This window comes from Syzygium oleosum, unplaced genomic scaffold, assembly GCF_021117445.2.
Source record: "Syzygium oleosum isolate NSW1041296 unplaced genomic scaffold, Sole_v2.1 Sole_v2.31, whole genome shotgun sequence".
NCBI lineage: Eukaryota > Viridiplantae > Streptophyta > Magnoliopsida > Myrtales > Myrtaceae > Syzygium > Syzygium oleosum.
Window position 1 is genome coordinate 1,270,880 of NW_026607515.1, and position 24,209 is coordinate 1,295,088.

At 42.0% G+C, this 24,209-nt stretch overlaps 1 protein-coding gene, 2 long non-coding RNA genes and 2 pseudogenes across 4 annotated transcripts; 1 reads left to right on the top strand and 4 right to left on the bottom strand.

The window, feature by feature from the left end:
• Positions 1-261: 261 nt before the first annotated feature.
• LOC115665230 (protein argonaute 16-like) lies at positions 262-4,568 on the bottom strand (annotated as a pseudogene).
• A 6,588-nt stretch (positions 4,569-11,156) lies between these two features.
• Positions 11,157-13,664, top strand: LOC130135358 (uncharacterized). Its single transcript, XR_008814771.1, has 3 exons — positions 11,157-11,221; positions 12,326-12,487; positions 13,093-13,664. It is a non-coding gene; the product is annotated as an uncharacterized LOC130135358 (long non-coding RNA).
• Positions 13,665-14,110: 446 nt separating this feature from the next.
• On the bottom strand, positions 14,111-14,771 carry LOC115667398 (uncharacterized). The gene is made up of 2 exons (XR_004004039.2): positions 14,630-14,771; positions 14,111-14,519 (listed from the first exon to the last, which is right to left on the bottom strand). It is a non-coding gene; the product is annotated as an uncharacterized LOC115667398 (long non-coding RNA).
• Positions 14,772-15,676: 905 nt separating this feature from the next.
• Positions 15,677-20,101, bottom strand: LOC115668478 (hydroxyproline O-galactosyltransferase HPGT1-like; annotated as a pseudogene).
• Positions 20,102-20,471: 370 nt separating this feature from the next.
• LOC115664405 (uncharacterized) lies at positions 20,472-23,145 on the bottom strand. 2 transcript variants are annotated; one of them, XM_030586341.2, is made up of 2 exons: positions 22,560-23,144; positions 20,472-20,869 (listed from the first exon to the last, which is right to left on the bottom strand). In XM_030586341.2, the coding sequence occupies exons 1-2, from the start codon at positions 22,970-22,972 to the stop codon at positions 20,764-20,766; spliced, it is 519 nt and encodes a 172-aa protein (XP_030442201.1). In that variant the 5' UTR covers positions 22,973-23,144; the 3' UTR covers positions 20,472-20,763. The 2 variants fall into 2 exon arrangements, with proteins under 2 accessions (XP_030442201.1, XP_030442202.1); XM_030586342.2 differs by having other exon boundaries at positions 20,834-22,061; positions 22,560-23,145.
• Between the last annotated feature and the right edge of the window lie 1,064 nt (positions 23,146-24,209).

Below are 24,209 nucleotides of genomic sequence, written 5' to 3' on the forward strand. Positions count from 1 at the left end.
AGACTTGTGTTTTGACTTGGAAGATACTGGTGCTTTACACACTTGCCTTACTCAACTGGAAAAGGTACTTGGATGGCTTCCGAATCACTATCATCTCTAGGGGGGACCGGTCCAGGGTGAGTAGGTTCGAGGCCTAGAACTTAAACCGGTTCCCAATTTTTTGACCGAATCTATCCTGTTTACCTGGAACTGGTTTTGGAACCTACCCTGTTTCTCCAATCCAGTTCTAGAGTCTACCTGAGGATCTGTTTTTTTTTTAATCTAGAGGCGTACCTTGTTTGCCTCATCCGTGACGATTTTGTACGGCTTGAGCTGGGCTCTCAATTTCAGAATTAGAGAGTTCGCAGCTTCCAGCGAGTGCATTTCTTGCGACTCCAAACCAATGCCCTCATCCTCGACATGTTTCAAGATCTCACGCACAGGAGCACCGCAAGTCCCACTTTTAACATCTTCGTCACACGCTTCGGATTCTTTAATCTTTCCCAACAACTCAAGCTCCCTTCGCTTGTCGATGTGCTTACTTGCTTAACACAGTGCTAAGAACAATTCAAACTGAAGCGAAGATCAAAACAGAGAATCAAGTGGCGACAACCATGCATTGCTTTAGCTTGCGCAAGCAGCTCTTGCAACTCTCGAACTTGATCGTGGATGTTCACGCTGTTCCATAACGGTTGGAAAGTGGCAGATTGGGCGGTAACATCGGGTACCAGTTTGGCGACATTGCCAACGGTGGAGGCGCAAGGTTCATGTTCGGCGAGAATTAGCCAAACCAATCAAACCTGCGATTGTGCGAGGAAGAGGAAAGACCAAGGACGGAAAAGTGCTGACCGGTGGGGTTAGAATTCAGGAGAAAAAGAAATTAGGGTTTTGGCTTTTTAAATTACAAAACAGATCCTGAAACCGGTACCAAAACAGGTTCGGGCGGTCTGGTTTCCGAGTGACATTCACTTGGCACCAGGAACCGGACCAGTTCTAACCGGTTCCGCAACTTTGGAACCCGTTCCGAATCTGTTTTTCGGGCGGTCCAGTCAGGTTCCCGGATAGAACCGGTTTGATTGCACACCTCTAATCATACCACGAGCCTTACATGAATTTTGTCCCCCAAAAAGCAATTCATGAAGAATTACAAGACAAAAGTATGATGACTTAAACGGCAATATTAATATGATTTTGAAGACTTCGTATTTGGTATTGAGAGCAAAGTCTCACTGGTACAAAGCTAAAAATGGAAGCGATCGTCAAAGACGAGCACAAGCGCCGCCACTATCAATTAATCACACATCTCGCACGAGACCGCTTGATTTTCTCTGATTAACGTAATTCTTGTATATCAAAGAAGCATTTCAAATGGGTGGATTGAGATCCAAAACAATTTACAATCTCACGTATCAAAAACACCTCACATGAAAAAGTAGAATTAAGCTCCAAAGGCTGGTAAAATTTTAGTCATCGAGGCTCAAAGCCTTTCATGCCTGTACTCCTAAAAGTCCTACAAATCTGGGTTTCCCCACAATGTTCTCACCTCTGAGCTGCCTATTGTTGCGAAATTTCAAGCGTAAGTAGGGTCGTCAAAATGGGTCATCAGCCCATATTTAGTGAGTTATATAAATGAGTTACCTTAAAACTGAGAGCACAAAGATATGGTCGGAACCCATTGACACATAAAACATTTGTTTTGAAATCAGTGCATATGCATGATAAATCCACCATTCTTATGTCGCAGATTTTCATAGCTTGCATCGGTAGCATGCACATCAATGACAAAACTACCGAAGGATATAGAAACATAATCGCATGTGCACAAACAATTCAGAAGTTTTATCGTTTTAAATAGAGTACAATTTTCAGAGAAATTCAATGGGACATTAGCACACGCTCGAACGCTTCTATGATAGCTAACGCTGATTGAGAATAAAACTCGAATGGCATGAGATCGAGATATACGTACCACACGATACCACCATCAACCCCGTCAGCCAAAGGCTTGAATAAAGCATCAATCATCTCCATCTTCGGTGAATGTGTTCTTCCAAATGCTCTATATCTCGAAATCAACGGCCAACATCGAGAGCGAACAACCTACTGAAGATGCAATAAGATTGTTACAGGAACAATACCGACAATGGTCGTTATAATGTTTAATAGTTCTACTTGGACCATTTGCCGCAGCAATAGATGGCATATCTGATCGACCAGGAGAACCGGGAGAGACATCCATACCCAGAATCATTGTAGGAGTATCCTTTATTATGGGAATACTTGAAGAGTGCTCCGTTACTAGACCTGTCAAAATTGATCATAAACCCATTTCTTAATCCATATATTAGTAAATGGGTCATAAATGAGTTTGTTATATTTAGTAAATGGGTCATAAATGGGTAAAAGTCTAATATTAGTATTAAATTGGTCATAAATGGGTCGTAAATGGGTCATAAATGAGTTTACAATTGATTTAAACTCAACTCATCTCTCTTGCCGTTACTCAACCTTGCGCTCACTCACTTTGCACTCTTATCTCAGTTTGGGTATGAATTTTCCTAGATTTAATTAAATATAGAAGTGTTTTAACAATATGGGTCTGATCGGGTATGGGTTGGGTATGGATCGGGTCGGGTATGGGTTAAGAAAATTGCATTACGCATAAATGGGTTAATGGGTCAATTTGGGTCGGACCATTTATAACCCGATCCAAGCCCGACCCGATCCACCCATTTGACAGGTCTATCCATTACCAACAAAGAATTTATTACCCTCAGCTGCCATAAGTAAATGTCAGCGTATTTAAGAGCCAGAAATCTAATTACCTTTTAAAATGTGGCCTTGCACATTTACCTTTGAGTTGACTTTAAGAAACACATTTGTAAGGTATTGATCATTTATCTTAAATGGGGAAATGCATTGCGTGAGAGCACCATAGTCTCTAAGACAATTCTTCTTCCAAGGGCCTTTCAAATGAAAAGTACATAAAGTTGATAATTCCCCAAAAAATAAGTAAACCCAAGCAAAACAAAATAATACTCCTACCATAGATATCAGAGTTCTTCCGCTCCGCCAAGATACACAGAATGAGATCAGGTAGACATGAAAACTTCTCTTTAATTGCCTTAAACACTCTCTCAGACATCCTTTCTACCCTTCTAACAGGACTCTGCCTTCGCAATTGTGATTCTTCCTCAATAAGTAAGTCCGGACGTTCAATTTGCTGAGAGAGAGAGAGAGAGAGAGAGGTCAAAAAAGGAAGAGAATCAAGTGTGCATGACCATTTACTCTCGTTTAACTTACCGCACCCTTCTTCCAACAGCAGTCGATGAACTCACGTGAAAGGCGACTTGTATCACAAGGAGCAGAGAAGTTGACAATAACCCAGTGTTTCATATTGAAAGGTTGCAAAAGGGTCTACAGATCGGGTTTAAAAAAAATTATGGAAAAGAAATAGAACAGATGATTAATTAAGAAGGAGACCGAAAATAAAAGATTAAAAGTACGACATGACAGATTTTCACAGACGAAACATGCAGCAGTCCAAGACAATACCCTTTGATTGTAGTTCCTCCGCCCATTACGAGGGATGCAGTCATTACCGTTCCCCACCTTCAGCTGCCAGTGACAAAATACACGTTAATTAAGACAAAGCGAAAACCCTCTTCACATACCTTCAGCTCTATAGGCTCTAGGGCATGTAATGCATCAGGATGTACCTTTGGGGATTCAAGAACACGGCCTTTAATTTGGGTCAATTGCTTTTCTAAGGAAATACCACACTCAGCAAGCACAGGATCCTCATCATAACGGTAGTTATTCAAAGCCTGTAATTTCAAGAAAAGAGATTGCATCTTTATAAACTCACAGAGAAGAAAAAATAATAATAACGGAGATCGGTGAAGCCAAGTGATCTGCGGTATGTACATCAACTAGAGTTCTTATCCTCTCCGGAGGCTTTTGCCTGGATTTTTCAATTAAAGATGCTCTCTGCATTGATGATAGTGCTTTTGTATAGCATTGACGTGAAATAAGTAAACAAAGTTGTAAGATAGAAGCAAACGGGACAATATTTAGAGAGTTAGACCTCGATGCTTAGGTTAATTACCTTGAAGTTGAACAATACCAAGAAAAACAACAAAAGGGGAAAAAAGTTTCTCGCCTGCGGAGGCATGGCAAGCATGCAGAGTATCTAAGCTCTATGCCGCAGTGCTTGATAATCACATACAGTAATATCCACAGTCTGCTCCTCGCCATCGGGGCCTTTCCTATTTCTTGGTTTCATAGCGAAACATGGGGACAACAGGAAAATGTTAAAGTTCCTCCTGTTTTCCAGGATAGAAAAAATGGCTAAGAAGCTACATAAATATCACATACAATTGCTGATTGCATGGCTTCTCACTAAGACCAACTATTTTGTACTCCATATTGCGGTGTGTGGTCTTGGCCCTCATATTCTTCAGCATCCTCTTGGCCTGCATAAAAGGATGACATTACATAGATTTGGAGCCATTTATAATCTATAGCATGAAGTCCAACAATTTCTTTACCTTAGCCCGGTCGATATGATCCCTTAAAATGGCATGCATTTTTGCTTCAATTTAAAATAAATTTCTCTCTTGATCACTGAAGTGAAATTTGTGATTAGGTTGCAAAGCTTTGATTTAATCTCCAAAGTACAAAACTTCAAACTTTTTTAGCAACTGATGTACTATAATGGAATCCAATCATTTTCCCATTAAAGTACTAACATAGTGAGCCGATTACTCCCTCCCTCAAAACGAAGGCCCATTCTGACCACCGCGAAATCTGCGATAGAGCACTAGTAACGGCGGTACTTCCTAAGGAGTCCGTCGATCGAATTTCTACCTCGCAGGTGCAGCTCAAACAGATAGCAAAAATGCAGAAACGATACTGAAACTTCTCTCTCCGAACGGACATGCGAAGTGATTGAAGAGATTGGAGGGAAAAAAAGGGGAAACGAAGGCAGCGAAAAATTGAAAAGGGAACCCTAGGACCGAAGGAAGAAGCAACAATAGTACACCGGAGAGAGAGAGAGAGAGAGAGAGAGAGAGAGAGTGAGAGAGAGAGCACCTTCTTTTTTGTACTATAACGGAATCCAATCATTTTCCCATTAAAGTGCTAACATAGCGAACCGATTAATCCCTCCCTCAAAACGAAGCCCATTCCGACCACCGCGAAATCTGCAATTGGGCACTAGTAATGGCAATACTTCCTAAGGAGTCCATCGATCGAATTTCTGCCTTGCAGGTGCAGTTCAAACAGACAGCAAAAATGCAGAAACGATACTGAAGCTTCTCTCTCCGAACAAACATGCGAAGCGATTGAAGAGCTTTTTGGAGGGAAAAAAGGGGGAAACGAAGGCAGCAAAAAATTGAAAAAGGAACCCTAGGATCAAAGGAAGAAGCAACAATAGTACGCCGGAAAGAGAGAGAGAGAGAGAGAGAGATCTCGCCTTCTTTTTTGTACTATAATGGAATCCAATCATTTTTCCATTAAAGTGCTAACATAGCGAACCAATTACTCCCTCCTCAAAACGAAGGCCCATTCTGACCACTGCGAAATCCGCAATAGAGCACTAGTAACAGCAGCACTTCATAAGGAGTCCGTTAATCGAATTTCTGCCTCGCAGGTGTAGCTTGAACAGATAGCAAAAATGCATAAACGATACTGAAGCTTCTCTCTGCGAACGAACCTGCGAAGCAATTGAAGAGAGAGATCTCGCCTTCTTTTTTCAACGGCGGTCTTCTTCTTCGTCTTGTTATTAATTGTCGCGCCGCGCTTTTGGCACGCTAAGGAGGTACTTTCATTTGTCACGAATAGAGAAACTGTCCCCGAATGTGCTACTAAAGTCCAGTACGGATATTTCGCCCAACCGTTCCACAGACATCCCATCACTAGACAAACAAGGGTCTCTCTTATACCATACCTCGCGTGACAGCGGATTGTATTTTTTATCTTTTTATTTAGTCTGAGTTTTGATTTGGAGTCACCACTAGTCACTGTTAGTAGGTTGACTAGAAACCTAATCGAGGTACAGAAGAAATACCATGATTCTGCGAACCAGAAATTCTGAGTAAGGGGACTTGATTACGCTAATGATCCCGAATCGAGATCTCTAACACCCTTTCGGTACCTAAAATAATACAATGTGTCTAACATGTCACTCGAGTTTCTAAGGTCTACCAATTAATTCTAGACGTTCTAATCAAAGAAACAATCAATCAATCATTAATTGCACAATCAATTTCAATCAATCAAAAAAATTCCTAAATTGTATCTAAAAGGAAAACAATTCAAAACATTCAATGCCTAATGAAGCCCTAATGGCTTGTTTATTCCATGAATAGTGCTGTTTTTTGGGTTTTTTAGGGGTTAAGAACCCGTTTAACCCCTAAACCTAAGGGTCCTAAAAAATGCCATTTAGACACTTCAAAAAACAAAATCAAATTTCACTTGAAAAGGGTGGCCACAGGGTTACTGAGTTATTTTGTGAATTTTTGAAATTTTTTATTTTTTTATTTTTTTTTTAAAAAGCTTTATGAGAATTTCCTTTCCCGAAAATTGATTTTTGATTTTTATTTTCTGAAATTTCAGAAATTTTTATGGGATTTTGGGATTTTTCAAATTTTTATGGATTTTATGAATTTTTCTCATTTTTTTTGGATTTTCTGAGAATTTTTCAAATTTTTTATGAAATTTTGGAAATTTTCTGATTTTTATAAATTTTTTCTGAATTTTTTAATATTTTCGAATTCTGAATTTTTTTTAGGTTTTCGGAAAAAAATTTATTTGATTTTCGGATTTTTTTATTTTTTGTGATTTTTCTGATTTTTAGTGTTTTAGATTTTTTTATTATTATTTTTTAAACTTTCCCGCCAAGGGAATGAACCGGGTTGAGCCGATTCAGACCGGTCCGACCGAGTCGGACTTGCCGGCGCCGGCGCCGGCCATCGCCTCAACGAGCATGGCGCCGAAACGACGCCGTTTCTTGCTTTTCTCATTGTGGCATTTGATCGAACATCTGGTGAGTGTGTTTCTTCGTTTTAGGTTATCAAGGCCGCCGGTTTGAGCTTGTCGCCGAAGACCTTCCGGTGAGTTTTTTTTCATTCTTTTAGGTTTTGTGTCAACATCACATCACCAACTATCATCCTAGACTAATCATCTCACCGTCAGATCACCGCTAGTCAGCAAAAAACCGATTCAAAAACCCTAACTTGCAAACTTATCCAAAACAAGCTGCTCAAGCTCTCAAATCATCATACAGATCGCCCTAACCGTCTAAACCGATCAAAACAAACATTAAAACATGAAACAAGGTTAGGATCTACTAACTTGAGTGGCCTATGGCCACGGGAAGCACTCCGGCGAGGTCAAGGGAGCTTCGGCGAAGGTTCTCATGGATGGCCGACTCAGTTTATGCACATTTAACGTCCCAAAATGCAATCAAACAATGCAAATGTGATCATAAACTTGTTTTAGACATCAAGGAACTCATAATCACCAAAGAAATCGCATGATTAACAATATCAAGCTCAAACTCATTTTTTGGGATTTTGGAAAACCATGATGAAGATCAAATTTTACCTGTTTTGATGGAGGGCAGAATGAAATTTCCAAGCTAATCTGCAGGCGTGAAGCGGTTCCCTGACACTTGATCTTCAAGTTTATGGTCTCGGTTCCGCCGGGGAACTCCTAGATTCACTGGCTGGGATCGATTTTCAGGGCTACTCAACCAGCCTCGTACTGACCGCCTGAGGAGGAGATCCTTCTTGAGCGATCGATTCGCTGGCGCGGTTCAGTCGATCGGCGCCGGTCACTCAATTCGGGGATCTCAACTCCTCTCTCTCTTCTTTGATTCTAATCTCTTTCTCTCTCTAACTCTCTCTCTCTTTTCTTTGGAATTTCCTCGAACAGCTTTTCTGCACTAAGAACGATTTTTTTCTCTTCTTCTAGCTCGGTTTCCCACCCAATCTTCCTTCCACCGACCTCCAGATCTGCTATAACATACCACCAAGTCCAGTTGGAGATTCCCCAGCTATTATCTTCGTTTAATACGTGGCCGATTAGCTCAAGTAAGGCGGTGAAGAGGCAGGCCGGGGGGATATTTTTTTCCCTCTCCTAGACCTAGGGTGAGTCGAGTAAGGAAGGAGACCGACCCGGGTCGGGTCGGGTCGATCCGACCGACCCGACATACCTGAGTTGGTCTAATTTTGCAAAATCGACCCTATTTTGACCCAATTTTCAAATTTAACCCCAAAATTGAATTTCTTGGCACATTTTGTATCCAAATATGGGATTTGTACCAATTTTTATTACAATTAAATCCATAATTCCCAAATTTGAACCTAGGTTAGTAGGGTTTTTGTTCAATTCACTATACAGATGATTTTATTGGGTAAAATTGATGCCAAAATTGAATTACCCATGACTGATTAACTCTAGGAATGGTGTTGTCCTGGTTCAACAATTTTGAATTGTACAAGATTCCCAATTTGGGCTCAAAATCCCTAATTTTCAATTGATTTTTGGGGCTTTTCAATTATTTTCTTAAATTGTAAAATTGGACCGACCAATATGCAATTCAAGGTCCCAGAATCACTTGTTGTGAAAACACCATGGCCTAAAAATGACTAAAAATGACTCAGTTAAATTTTTTGTTCAAGTTGGGTGTGAATTTACCCAATTTTGGGAAAAACATATCCCCAATTGAAATTTTCCAAAATTGAAATTAATGATAAAATTTGAATTAAAATAAAGCTAATGGATATTTTTATGAAATTTTTTTAACTCCATTTGGTATTTTTTCTTGATTTCCTCTCTCATTTTGGCCAAAAGAAAATAAGGAAAAATTCATGAAAATTCTAAAAAATTTATTTTTGGTTTAGAAATAGATTCCTAAGCTTGATCAAGATTCTTAATCCTATTTTTGTCATTTTTAGAAAAATTTAAAAAATAAGCAAAAAACCAGATACCAACATTAATGAGAGGATAAGCGTGTGGCGCTTTTTTGGGTTGGTCCCGCGGCTTCTGGTTGCGTCGTACACCTTGGAATCGAGGTGTGATTGGGTGATCTAGGGGTACGCCTTTCTTACATGTATTCCACTTTGTCGTATCTTGTACTTTTCGACGATTACTTAACATAAGGAAGGGGGTGACGGGGAAGATGTCGGAGGAATTAAGGTGAATTAAGGGGGTTTAGCTAAGGGATATATCTTGGTCACATGGCCATCGATATTCATGATTATCGACAAACTTCTCTATCAATATCGTCGATATCCCGTCATTTACGTAAGCACTCAACACCAAGTCTGGAAGTTGTGCGAAATGGCACCGCGAAACCCGACTTCCTAGATCCCATAAGCCCTTTGTTCTTCTCTTTTCTTCTTTTCATAGACCATTGGCATTATAATTTCTTTCACGACGCCATTCCATCATCTTTTTCTAACAATTTCATATGGTACCCGAAATAAATAAGAGGATAGATGTACGCACCACAATATGTCACCCTACACCTTATGACTGAGTCATCACTTGATCTGACATATGTCTATCATGTTAAACTAAGGCTCCGTTCGTTTAGCGAAAAATATTCTTCTTTTAGAAAATATTTTCCCGGAAGTCATTTTCCTGGAAAATGTTTTCCTGGAACATAATTTTCCGTTGTTCGGCGACCTATATGAAAAATTTTCGAAAAATATTTTTCGCCACGCCGGTAGCTGCGGCCTGCCACGGCGGCCCGGCGGCGGCGGCGGCGACCGGGCGGCGGCGGCCGGCGCACCGCGGCCGGCGGTGGGCGGCCAACGGCGGTGACCGGCGATCAACTTCCTCTCCCACGGAAAACATTTTCCCTTCCATGGGCAATTTTACCTTCACTTTGGGGGAAAATGATTTCCTCTTTGTGAAAAGAGGAAATCATTTTCCTCAAAACAATGAAGGATTTGGGGGTGGGGAAGGAAAATGTTTTCCCACGGAAAATATTTTCCGCCCCCGAACATCGGAAAACGCGAAAAATGTTTTGCGGAAAAATATTTTTCCGCAAACGAACACAGCCTAAGTGATAGCAATGTCTATTTCTCTTATCTAATGATATATATAATTTTGGCACATGAACCAATAACAAAATCAGAGTGGCGCAGCAGATTGGAAACGTGGTGGGCTCGTAACCCACAGGTCCTAATAGGGTTGTCAAAAATCGAATCGAAAATCGAACCGAAATCGAAATCGAAAATATAAATTTTCGGTTTCGATTCGGTTTCGGTTCGGATTATAAATGAAAAAAATTGATTTGTTGATGATTCAGTTTCGGTTAGAATCGGATCGGATCGGATTCGGTTTCCTTTTCCTTTTTCGTCCGTTCTCGTACACTCTCTTCCATCACCCGCTTTTTTCTCTCTTTCCCTTTTCTGATTTATTCTCTCTCTTCTCACTCGCTTTTCTCTCTCTCTTCCTCTATCTTCGCAACTCTCCTCTCTCTGACTCTTCTCTCTCTCTCTCTCGCTCTTCTCCCATGGCTGGCTCGAGCGCGTTGCTCACTCTGGCAACTCTCCTCTCTCTGACTCGATAAATCGGACGAGATTCAGCTCAAAAGCTGCAAATTTCGCTGCTCAACTAGTGAATAAATCTACCCAGAGAGAGAGAGAGAGGGAAATTGAACATTGGACAGATCATTACAGAGGAAGCGGAAGCGCAGAAAAATTGAAAAAGAGGAAAACCGAACCGAACTGATCCGAACCGAGCTGCATTTTTCGGTTCGGATCAAATTGGTTCGTGTCGCCTTTTGATTCGGAGCAAGTACACGTTTAAATGATTCGGTTCGGTTCGGTTTTCCTAAAAATCCAAACTGAACCGAACCATCGACACCCCCTCGGTCCCAAGATCGAAACTTGGCTCTCATATTATTCAGAAGTGGCTTCCCTAATCGTCCATTTTTTCTTTGCCATATTTTTTTTAATTTCTAATTTTTATTGTTCGTGTTTCTCTTTCCTTTTTCTTTTTTCCTTTTTTTCATTATTTTGTTTCTTTGTATGCCATCACAGAATTTTCAGCTCGTCGTCTCCTTCCTTCCCAACGATCTCGGCGGACCGTTTCTCTTCGTCTCTTCTTCTTCTTCTTCTTCAGATGGACTACGATTTCAGGAACAGTGCGCAGTATCCGCTGTTTAGCGGCAGGATTGGGCGTCAGGGTTGCCATAAAGCCAGAGTACAGGATACCTCCTCCGGTGAGTTTTTGTTTATTATATTTTTCTAACATGTTATGGTTTATGTTGTTGTTGTTGTTGTTGTTGTGATGTGCCCCTGGTCGACGCTAGAGATCCATGGGGCCACTTTCTATTGATCGTGCGAGGTTGATTTACACTTACTATTGCTGTCCAAAAATTTCTGTGGATATCCTTTGTGCACAGCATTATGCGGAAGCTGTATGATAGGCTTGGTTTGGCTGTTTAATTCCTTGTCAATGCGCGACCATCGAACTGAACCGGGAAGTGATGCTCTCAATGATGTGGTATCTGATGGTCTGTACTTGCCGATGCATGCAAATGAAGAACTAAGTGATGACCGGCAGTTTGATGATCTTTAGATGGGTTTATGGGCTTGTTCTCAATTGAGAAGTAGATATTGTCGCCTCTTCCGCCTTCACTACTATTTCCCCTTTATACTGGAGAACGTGCTTTCACCTGTTAAAATTGGTCGTGGCAACATCATCATTTATAAACTGGGAAGAGTTTCGACTGATTAATGCCATGCACATAGGTTGCCCGTGTGGCAATCTTTTGTTCCTTTTAGATTCTAACGAAAAGACTGACAAGTGTGTATTTAAGGTCCATAGTCTGGGGATAATCTCTGCTCCTATCTTTTTGGGCATCGGTTTCTCCTTCGAAATAAACATCTCTCACACATAGTGTCACCCCAAGAAATGCAAAGTCTTGCTCACGTTTTACATATAACCATGGAGTTTAGTCTCATCTATGAAGAGTGCGACGACATGAGTACTGTTCTAGTCTGTTGTGCAAGACATTTTCCTAGAGCTTAATGTCTCTTGAAGAACATCTTGTATGCAAATGTTGTTCTAGTCTTTTTGCTTCTCAGTAATTTCTTGGCCCCGTCCTTACTAATCCGACCTTGTAAAATGGATTTGTTCAGCTGAATAGTAAAGTATGCGGGGTTTGAGACCTGCTATCTCTTCATATCCTTCTGCAGTCTGTCCTGCTTCCGTGCTAGTTGTATTCTTGTTTGGTTTGTAGTTCTGTAACATACATTAATTGGTTTTAGGCATTTTGTCATCTCATTCTTACGTATCCGAATGTTTCCGATTCTCCTTATAGCCCCATCTTTCTCCACAAGTTGGAGAGATAAGTCGAAGCAACTTCCAGTTTGACTTTGACTTTGAGAGAGGAATTTTAGCTGAGGCAGAGCAAGAAAGCCTGAACTCGAGCAGGCTTGCCATGGAAAATCTTCCGTCACGAACCACCGAGCCTACTCAATCAGTATGCACTCCTTTTCCGCTGTTTAGCTATATGATGTTGCTATGTCATGGATGTTTCCCACAGCTGTTTTATCTTACTGCTATCAGTAGTCAAGATGGAGGTGTGTTTCAGGTTAGGCCTGAAAGAAGTCGGTCATTCTCATTACCTAAGTTCATGGACGGTCAGGTTTTTGTCAAGGAAAATGCTAAATAGTTGAAGAAAAATCAATAGACTTCTATGATTATGTGGGAATATTGAAAAAACTCGATCTATCTGGTAATCGGTTTTCTTCCATATATTGGATATCTGATGTTTTGGTTCTAGTGATGTCATCTTGTAATGAGTTCAACCTCTTAGATAGACGTGTTCAGCGTTGAGAAACATAGCCTTTTCCCATCTTTCTAGAAGGCTAATCAACTTTCCTTCATATTGGTTTAGATCTTTTGGTACCGTGGCATTAAATAGGCACATTCTTCCATTAGAATCTTAGGGTCCAAATAATTCACGGGTGCAATCACGTAATTAAGCCCGCCACAGCATAGATGTCCCTCCTCTTACAAGCATGTGACGGGTGCATCCAGCATGTAAGTTGACTCTTATAAATTGCTTCATGTTCTGCTATCCAGGTTCGGTAATTCGTAAATGGGTACACTCTTTCACGGGAATCAGGTTTTCGTCTAGCAGTGTTGCGGAACCCTTGGTCACATATGATAACGACACTGAAAAAGCATTGGCTCATTTCCTCAATGGTTCATCTTGATGCTCTACCTGATGATATTCCAGAGCGTATATTGGGGAAGTGATCTTTCCTTTCCAGTCATTATGCTGCATCTTCTTATTGAATAGTCTTCTAGTCATGATGAAGTTTGTCAAATTACAGGTTGACATTAATATACATCATGTGAAGAAGGAGCTAATGGTAAAAAGATGTCTAGTGGCTGGGACAGGGTCAAAACAATGTCTAATGGCTTGCGTCCCAGCTTAGATTGAGAGGACGCATTTTAGAGAGGTACACTGTTGTGGATCTAAGCATTTTGGGATACATTGCGCTCAGGATTGCACTCATATTAGAATGAGTGATAGTCCATTATCGTCTTTTGCCATATGCGTTCTGTTTCTTCATATGCCAATCATTTCTGCTCTGCCGTATATGACAGTCCAGCATATCATATGGGTCTTATTGTAATAGTCCAGTGGACACGAGTGAAATTGTAATAGTCCAGTGGACACGAGTGAAATAAAGCTCTTCTCGAGATCTACCCAGTGTCTGACTGTTTTCTGTATTTCGGACTACTTTCTCGGTTTCTATAGTAAGTGCTTTACGAGTGCTGCGCAGAGGTCTCTCTACTCTGATCTTGCATTTGGGTGGAGGAAGTATATTTACCGTTGTCTCGTTTAAAGGAAAAATAGCAAATGTTATCAACCAGAACAACACTCTACAAAATTCATTCGACAAGATGGTAAATAGTATGAATGCCTCCACGGTCCAATATGAAGAGGGGACTCGTCAAGAATGCATAGAATAGGTTGTTGAGCAATGAACAGATGCTGCAGGAAGTCTGGATATATCAGTCAGTAATCAGCACGACAGAAGTGAGTATGCATCGAACAGGTTGTCCAAGAGACAGAAGTATCACGAACTCACTTTAATCAAGAGAATAAGCCGCCAATCATAGTACAATCTCTCGGTAGCAAGTCGACACTATCAAATGGGGCTGAATCTCCTCCCCCACTATAAATGAAAGAATAATGACCCATTTGTTAGACGCTCAACTCAAAGAAAGTTGTTCTGCATCCAGCATGGGACCTATTTAGCCCTTAAAACTTAAAAGTATTCATCTTTGAAGCCTTCTTCAGCTACGAGCTAACATGCCGAAGTCCAAAAGAAGGGCTGCCAAATCTCCAGTTCCATACATCACCTCTCCACCAATCAACCTAAAAGGGTCGCAGATTTCTATATTCAAAGAACTCTTGAAAGAATCAATGGGCCTCGTGCGAAGTATAACCCCGGTATCATAAGCAATGACGCATCAAGCACCTGCACTGATTGCTCCTGAAACAGGGAAAAAATAATCAATTCGTGCAGTGATAAACAGCATCTCTCGTGCCCTGCCCCCATAACATGATTCCAGGAGAGAGAGAGAGACCAAGAGAGAGACCGACCTGTTGACCAAGATGAGCAGCAAAACTTTGCTTCATCAATATGCACAACATTAAGCCCGATAAACCAGAACCCAACCGCTCACATCGTCATGTGCATATGTAAGAAGAACGGATCTGCATGATAGAAGTACTGACAAACAACTCCCCTGAAGTAGTCATGGCCACGGGCCGGTTTTGGCCCGGAACCGGCCCGGGTCAAACCCGGGAACGGCCCGTTGACCGGGCCCACGGTTCGGAACCGGAACCGGCCCGTGGCCTACGGGCCCGGTTCCGGTTCCAATAATTTTGGAACCAGCCCGGAACCGGCGGTTCTGGGCCCGGTTCCAAAAAAAAAACTGCTCCATCCCCACCCCCACGTTCCCACCCCCACCAACGCCCACCCACCTCCTCCAGCCACGGTCCTCCTCCTCCAAATCCCTCCTTTCCCCCTCTCTCTGCGCCTCCTCCAATCCCGCCCTTTTCTCCTCCGCCCGCCCCGTCTTCCCAGATCGACCCCGCCGCCGTCGCCGCCGTCGCCCCCGCCCATGGCCGCAGCCGCAGCCGCCGACACCGACGCCCCCTTCTCCTCCCCCTTCGCTACCCTGCACCTCCTCCCCTTTTCTCCTCCGCCCACCCCCTGTCTCCCTAGATCTGACCCCTGCCGCCGCCGCCGCCCATGGCCGCAGCTGCCGACGCCGACGCCCCCTCCTCCTCCCCTCCTCCCGACCCCGCCCAGCCCCCGGAGGAGGAGGACCCCCCGCTCCTCCCCGTCCCCGTCCCCCTCCCCCTCCCGGCCCCCTCATTCTCCCCCTCGCCGCCGCCCCCGTCTCCCGCTTCATCTCCTCGCCGCGTTGAACCCTGCCTCCGCCACCATGGCCAAGGCCGCGAAGCCCGAGCGACGACCGACGGAGGACCAGGCCTGCAATTTTTATTTTATAATTTATTGTATTAATTTTTAAATTACGAACTGGAACCGGCTCGGAACCGCCGGTTTCGGTTCATACATGGCCACGAACCGGACCCGCCGGTTCCGGTTCGGAACCGGCGGTTCCTGAACCGTGGCCATGTCTACCCTGAAGCATGGCAAAAGTATCTGCATGGTCAAGAGACGAAACTTCTCACACATAAGGAATATGAAATACTAAGTATAAAATACAAAGGCAAACACGTGGGAATCCCTAAATAAGAAAACCTTTAAGTTGTAACCATTTTAATGCTCAATTTTTTCAAGTGAAATCCTAATGCCGAGTCCAGGGCAGACCCCAATTATGTGTCACGTTCTTCATCGAATTCTCATTTGATGAATTCTTAATGAGTTAATGCTACTGCAGGCTGCAGCAAAGACTTATCCCTCAAGTCTCCACCTCCTCTGGACTTCGTATTCTGAAAACTTAATATTCATATACACGTTTAATTATGTGCATGTACATGCACAGACATGGTTCAATCAGTCGAGAAGAAATGACGACTAATCAAACTAAGATATCTTCATGTTAAGTGCAGCAAGCGTATTGCAGGCTCTTGTGACATCACCAGAATTTCCCTCACAAATTCATTGTTGGTTCAGTCATGGACAATTAAGTAATTTGCTGCACCATGATAATTGTAATAAATTCCTAGGAGCAGAGGAGCAGCAAACATCTTGCAGAGAAGTCACCGTGGAGTAATATGCCACCTAGACCTAGTATGAGCATGACCAAGAGGGACCAACACAATTGTCAAGTTCTATGTCTGGTATGGAATGTTTATACTTTCTGATGGATCAATGACCGTTGGTTTTGAATACTCCTTAGCAAATGGAAATGTCAATGAGTAATCCTCCGGATCTAAAGTTGTGAGAGAAAAAGGAAATCAGCCATATAGGACTTACGATTTTTTATCACCAAATTTCCACCAGTCTGATTCATACCATTGATGATCCCTGCAAATACTCAGCCAAAGTAAGTTAACAAATGCAAAAGGTAAGTTAACAATACATGTATCCAGGATGCTGTGCTCACTGCTCGGAGAATACTTCGCCTGACTTCATGCACCCTATATAAACACGAGGCTTGTCCAAGTGAGCCATAAGTGCAGTCAACAAGGCATCTGTTGAGAGAAGCACAATAAACGGAAGTAATCTTAACATGAATTGTAGTAGCAGAGGGCAAATATCTGATACACAAATTACAGTTCAATTAGAGATGACAAATCAGCAAATTTTAACATTATTTTACCAGAAACCTAAGGGACAAGGGTTGTGATCCAAGTCTATGCCACGTATATCACATTCTAAACTCTATCTACATGAAAATTGAACTAACCGATATTTACATGGACATCGTCCTTCACTTTAGCATAGAACTCAGCGTCCCATGTTTCAGCAGCATGAGCAAAGAACAGTTTTGTCTCCTTTGAAGCCTCCTCAGGTGCCTCAACATGATTATCCTGTCACACAGACAAATCAACAGTCTTGGAATTACATCATCAAATCACGATTTATCCAAGAGGCCCACAGCAAAATCAAGGAACAGTAACATGGAAAAATCACACAATGCATTCATGGAAATCATGAAACGATTGTGTCCACAATCAGCAAATTACTGACAAACTGGAGTTTGATTTGAAAGCAAAAGTGATGCAAGCTATGTAGAGGATGGTGTCAAATAAGATATAGAAGAAAAAGATTTTCTGCATAACTATGATCAAAACAACTTGCACAAAGCTATGCTCAACTTAAACATTCTCAACTTCATATACTGAAAACATTGTTCTAATCAGGTTTTGGCTCCTTTCTCATCGAATACTAATTTTCTATGATTTAATAAGATGCATTTCTTCAGCTCCTATCCTACTCATAAGCACATGATGACATGGCAAACACAAGAATTTTCTGCCTCTAGATTTTCTTGCAGATTTCAATAACCTGCAGAAGATTTTCTCAATCAAATTGTGATAGATATGGCGATTATTTAGCTGCATAAGAAAAAAACAAACATCAGTCATAGCTCAATTCAGAAATATCATCGATATGCAACTATAAATTATTGCCAAGACATGAACAAGAATGATGAAGTCATTAGTCTGCCTGTTTTCACTGTCGATTGCCCCATCCAAGCTGTCTCCCTTATTTGCACTGCAAAGTAAATCATACAAAGACTTCGATCAACCATCCAAGAGGAAGAACGAAATAGCTGGTAAACATGAAAACCTCATACCTTGTTCCAATTAAAAAAACGAACAATGATGCCTCTCTCATCCTCCAACCTTTTTAGAGCTGTGCCTGTGAAGAGAAAGTATTCCCTTTACAATTTGAAATAGAAGGTTTAAGCTTTCAAAATTAAGGAACAAAAAATTAAAAGCATGGCATGTGCATGATAAATCAGATTGATCAAGGCATCAATAAGCAAACTTTGGCCTTTACAGTACGTCCTTGGTACTATTAGACCCTAAGCAATAGGCCTAGGGGTCATGAATAAGGTGGGGGTTGGAGAGTAAGTTGGAAAAAACTCCTGCCGAGAGCAAAAAGAGGTCAATGTTGCTACTTTGCACACCAGCTCCCCCAGCAAATAATTATCTACGTTCTGAACTCCTTTTCCACTGCAGGGAATTTTTAGCCAACTTTCGATATCATTCAACCAAGCCTTCCCTAAACTATTTTATATTGGTTGTATTATTGCTCAAAGGAAACTTGACAAGTATGGCAGAGAACAATTTTTTCTCCTTTAGAGCCCAACCCCTGCTTCCAATTCTCAAGATAATTCTACAACTGATCAACTAATCCTCTCTCTTAGAATATGTGGCTCACGAATCCAATTTATCATAGCATAAAATACAGACATTCAATATGCCAGAAAGGGATAGGCAAGTGATGCTGTCAGTGAGATGTCACACAGATGCTGAATAGAGCACAGACAGACTAATTATCTCAAAATGGCAGTTTAAACGTGTACATGAGGATAAAAAAGGAGAAACTAATTTATGGATCGGATTACTTCAGTAAGCGAGTCTGCCAACAAGAGCAAAGATTGCTACCATACCACTTCCCATCCATGCCTTCCGAATTGCATCTCTGTTGTTCCTGTGGCCAAATCTTGTAAAAATTCCTACCAGAAGTAGCGGTCGTTTCTTAGAATCGTCCACCGAGTGCTTAGAGTTGAAACCCTCTTTTCTAGCTGCAGCCAACTCCATCTCCAGGGCTGATAGTTTCTTGTGTTGCTCCCTAGAAAGCAAAAGATGTTTCACAACACTCACTGAGAAGAAATCCTCATATTATTCAAGAAACAACTAGAGGGACCTCAAGACGAGCACTGATCAGAAAAATTATTAAATGATCTTGATATGAGTCTGATGCCAATAGGCAGATACTTTACCTGCAGTTGATAATCTTCAATGTGTCGTCCACCGATATAGCAGATTGCCCCTATCATCAAGAAGACACCGCTCAGCTTAGTCATTTTGGTCACCCCAGGCTCAGCATGGAATGTACAACATTTTGAAATGGAACACACATCCATATACAAGTTATGACAACATCTGCTGTTTTGTACTCGAACTCATGGATAATATCTTTAAAAGTTACAAAAAAAAAAAAAAAAAACCAAGAACTGAAGCTAAGCAGCACCCAATTGTCAACAAGTTTTGTAAACCACCCAAACTGTTAACCAATATACAGGAGAAAAGTCTAAATTGGCGCCTAGAGGAACATGTAAATCTATCTCTATCACACACTGCCTGACAAAGAAAGCGAACAAGATGAACAAACCTCACTCAAATCAGGAACACTGCAGAGGCTTCGCAAAATACTCACCTGACCAGTGATCCTATCGAGCTGCTTGATCAAGTCAACCCTGCTCTGCGAATCCTGCCATAGCCTAACACCAAAAAACAGAAGGACACATTTTCAGAAGCACGCATTTGGCACACGGCAACTTCAAATTTGAAAAAGAGCCGAAAAGGAGTAAAATCCGGAGGCACGTTAAATTCACATTCACACGTAAAAATCGTTTCAGCGTCACGAACCGGCCGGCGACGTATAACGAAGCGAACGTAGCGAACATCGACAGCATCAGGCTCGAAATCCGCGACCGGGACACCATTCCCGACAGCCGATGGCTCGATCCCTTGCCGTGCATCTTCTCCTACCTATATCCGTTATCGCAGCGCCGCTCGGTCGGACGGAGATCTCCGGCGACGCCGCAAACGGGACCGGAGATCGGGCCGACGGATCGAACGTGGAGTTCCGAATCGAATCGAGCGGTCGGAGGTTTGCCGGAATCGAGCGAAGAGGAACGGAGCTTGGCGGATCGTGAGGGTTTTGAGAATGGCCGGAGCCTGAAGTGGTAACTGCAATCTGGATGTTAATGCGAATTCATGAGCCGACGACGCGCGTGAAGAAGCGATCGTCGTCGTCACTGTCGAAGTCGAAGGGCGAAGGAAGGGAGGTTGGAATTGGACTTCCGTTGAAGCTGTTGGCCGGTCGTCGTCCAAAGGCTGGAGTCGCTGGGCGGTTCTGGTTTGTGTTGTTTTTTGGGTACGGTGTGAGGCCCAAGTCAATCAGGCCTCAAAAAGATTTTCCCTTGGGCCTAGGACATGAAAACTTCGACCACCCCAAAAGACACGGCTAACTCGCAACTTATACAAGTCGATACACTGCGGCCCATTTTTTATCATCTAGCTAAGATTTGCTGATGCTCGAAAATTTTCATGTACGAGAAACGCTAGAGAGGGAGATGAGAAATAGATGTCAACATGGCTATTTGATGGTCATTTAGACTAAGCCGTTCCGGTAACGACCTCCCAGCGTGATCTACCGTCACATGCGCTGGCGAAGCTCGTCTTCCTTTCGACCGGCATACAGCCATCTTCTCACCTTCAGAATTGATGTGTAAAGCGGTTTCCACCATGTGAGCTTAAGGAAAAAGTTCATAAATGATGCAACCGCACCATGTTGGTTCATATTGCAACTTCACCTTGCAAAAGAACCAATTATTCGACAATTGAAAGTGAGAAGGGCATTCAAAAAACACATGGACTGTCAATACAGGGCGCATGAACATCCATGCCCAAGCCGGAAGATGCTGAGATTTTGATACTTCGAGCTCGTTGTGCTCCTTCTCCTTCGCTGGACACTGTGTCCAAACCAATGGGACCTCGACAAAGTATGGCACTTGCTCTTAAGGTCCACCAAGAATAGCATTTTCAATATCTTCTCTACTCAATGCATAGCTGAATCTTCTCTCCACATCTTTCTCAAGGTTTCCTGGTCCACTTTTCAGGTATCTGCACATATAATATGAAGTTCTGACTATAAGGAAACTAGGGCATCGTGGAGGTTTAAGGAAAATCGATCATCTGTTAAATGCAGTGACACACAAGGCTTCTAACCTATTTCATATTAATAAAGCCAAAAGAAAGAACTGTATTCAAAACAAAATGCATCACCAATTATATCATGTAACACTTGTACCACGTGCCATGCTATCATGGTACATCCTGTAATCTGCACACCGCATGATCAATAGATTATCCGATATCAGCAGGCTACATGATACCCTTGTTACATTGGACACCTTCTCAATTCCGGAGCAAAAAATAGCTCCTTTTCTCTCTAATCTTGATAAAGAAGGGAAAAAATAGTCTAGAAGTGATTGAAAGTTAAGGTTCCTTTTTCATGCATCAGAAAAGCACTCCCTTTCTCACTGCCTATGTTGTCTATCTCTTTTAAAGTTTCATTTATCTGGAGTGCACCAGAAAGCATGACCAGAAACACCCAAGAGGGAGGGTGTATTCAGTAGCCATGTTCCTCAGATGTATATGCTAAGATGTGATATAAACATACATTCTATTAGCGGAGGACAGAGGAAATATCACTGAGGAACTATATCCAATTAGGTCATGTGAACTCAGCGAGAATTACGAATGTGAAGAGCCTGACTAGAAAAGAACTGATCAACCATTTTACAAGATCTAATATTCTTCCATGGAAGTTATTTCAAGCAACCCATTTAAATTATTGAGAGCCAAACACCATTTTCGGTTCTTACAAATCTACTGCCATTACTCTGGACGAAATATTCAGAAGAGAAGAGAGGACTGCCTGCTAAGTAATACTGTGCAGTTCAAACAACCAAATGCCTTGAGCAAATAAATATTGTCCAAGTGACAAGCCACATATCACCATCTCAGGACAGAAGGCCAGTCTCAATGTCTCTTGATGCCGGTTTAAGAAATGAAGAGCAACTCGCAATTTCTAAGGCAATTTGGTTTATCTAGTGGCTAATGAGTTGTAATAACGTCTTTTTTACTTCTCTTGTTCACTTTTTGTTTGTTTCTCACGGGACAATCCTTCTTGTTCTCTGTTCAGGATCCTGTCTTCTTACTGATTGGGCAGCTGGGAATGCACAAACCTTCGTGAGATCAAACTTTAGGCTAAAAGGCACCCTCTCATCCAGGTAATCAATTTCTCTATAACCTGAATTGAATGACAATGGCCTGTTCAAGTACTCTCCAGCTAAACAGATTCTAGGAACTCAAAATAGCTAAGAACTAAGTTGATGGATCAACTCAAAACTTTGGGCTGTTCGATTGCCTCCGTATCCCCATTCAACGGACACTATATAACTAAGTGGCATCAATATAGAAAGCAGGACAATCTTTGTGTAGAACCTGCCCATAAAGCAACATTGATAGTGTGCAAAGCATCTGTGTACCTCCTAAGAATGTAGGAGAGGTAACCCCAATCGTAGGCACTACTATCTGCGAATGTGGATAAGACGTTCCACAATGCCAAAACCTCATCCGCGGATATGTTTTTGGAACACTTCAGCCAATCTCAATCACTAGTCCGACGAACAACACAACACGACATAACAACAAGCACGTGGCTCGCATAAGATGCACCGAAAGAAATCTCAATCCCACGAAAACTCCTTCGAGTAAGAGGACAGTGGAATCGAAGCGCCAATGTTACCTTATATAAAGGTCGGTGACGTCAAGCGAGAGCTGCCCGTGCCACTCGGGAAGCTCAATCAACCAAACGGCACGGTCCTCCCTGCTCTGAAAGAACCCTAGGTTCCTCAACCAGGCCTCGATGCAAGGCAAGCTGTGGGAGTAGAGCGGCTTGGTCTTGTCCGGGAGCCGCTTGAGCCACTCGTCCTCCTCCGGCGCAGAGAGCTCCGCCTCCTCCGGCGACGGTTTCGAGAAGGTCCCCGTCAGGGTCCTGAGCCTCCCGGAGCGGATACGCAAGCGCGAAGGTGGAGACGAATTGAGCGGGTTGGAGGAGAAGGAAGCCGATGGAGGTTTCGGAGATGGAGAAGAGGAGGAGCTCGTGGAGGGATTGGCGGCGGGAGCTGGAGCGAACTTCGAAGCTGAGAGCGCGATCATCGTCTTCGAGTTCCGCCGGAGTTCGTGCGGGATCCGGCGTGAGCTCAGCTGTGGAGCGGCGGTGACGACGGCGAGTTGAGTGAGTTGGGTGGCGGACTGAGTCGGGAGAAGCAGTAAATCTCGTTATCTTCTTCTTCGTCTATTATGCTTCCGAGAGAGTGTTTTCGCTCCTGTTTCGTGTGGGCTGTCACGTGATTTGAGCTGAGCTCACGTGCGCTGAGTGGGAAGCGAGAACTTTTCGAAATGAAATGGGTGGGCTCGGGCCGGGAAAACTGGGCTTGGGCCTAATTTGTAATTCACATCCTCTCTCTTTGACCAAGCCCATCAAGTGCCACATCAAAAAAAAATTAAAATTGAAAAATAATTTTTTTTGGACGAATGTAAATGCTTATGGTTATATGTCATTAGAAATTTCAGATGTTTTCTTATGAAAAATACACATCTTAGCCTTACAATAAAATATATATACATAAGCGAACAAAAAATCAAGACAAACGCTCTCTCATTCGACAAAAAGCAAAAAGTCCCAACAAGTTCGTTTAAAAGTAGGAAAAAAATACATTTTAATTTGTCTTGTAAAAAATGAAATATTATGCATGAAATATTTGAGAATAGAAGTCCTTGTAAATATTTTGTTTTGGAGAATATATGATATCGATACAGGATACTTAATTTTTGGAAAAATACCACGGGCATATTTTGTTTTTGATTCAATAACCACTTGCGTGCTATTGTTTCAATAATATCATTCACATATCTCTAAGTAAAACCTCAGGTTGAAAATGTAATTGCCTCTCTTTCAAACTTATTTCGTAGGGTTTGGGCATTTTATTTTTAATCGACTTTGAATGTGTTTGGGTGGGCATGAGAATTTATTATCTGGGGTACACATTTCCGGAACAAAAAAATGGCGCCGCCGTAAATAGGGACCTAGAGGTTATTGATATGATGTTCAAAGCGATCATTAGCATTGTTCTTCTATTCATTCAAGTTCAAAAATAACATTGAACATTTTCATATAAATATAAGGATTAAATTGAATATGTATCAAAATTTTATAGATACATTGACCAAATTAAAATTTTTGGGACCACATTGTATATTAGGCTAAAGTTCAAGGACTTTATTAAACAAATTAAATGTTCAAGGACCGTATTGCACATTTGACCAGAATTCAAGGACCATTTCTCTCATTTATCCTTTTTTATATTTGGGAAAATACCACAAAAAATCCAAA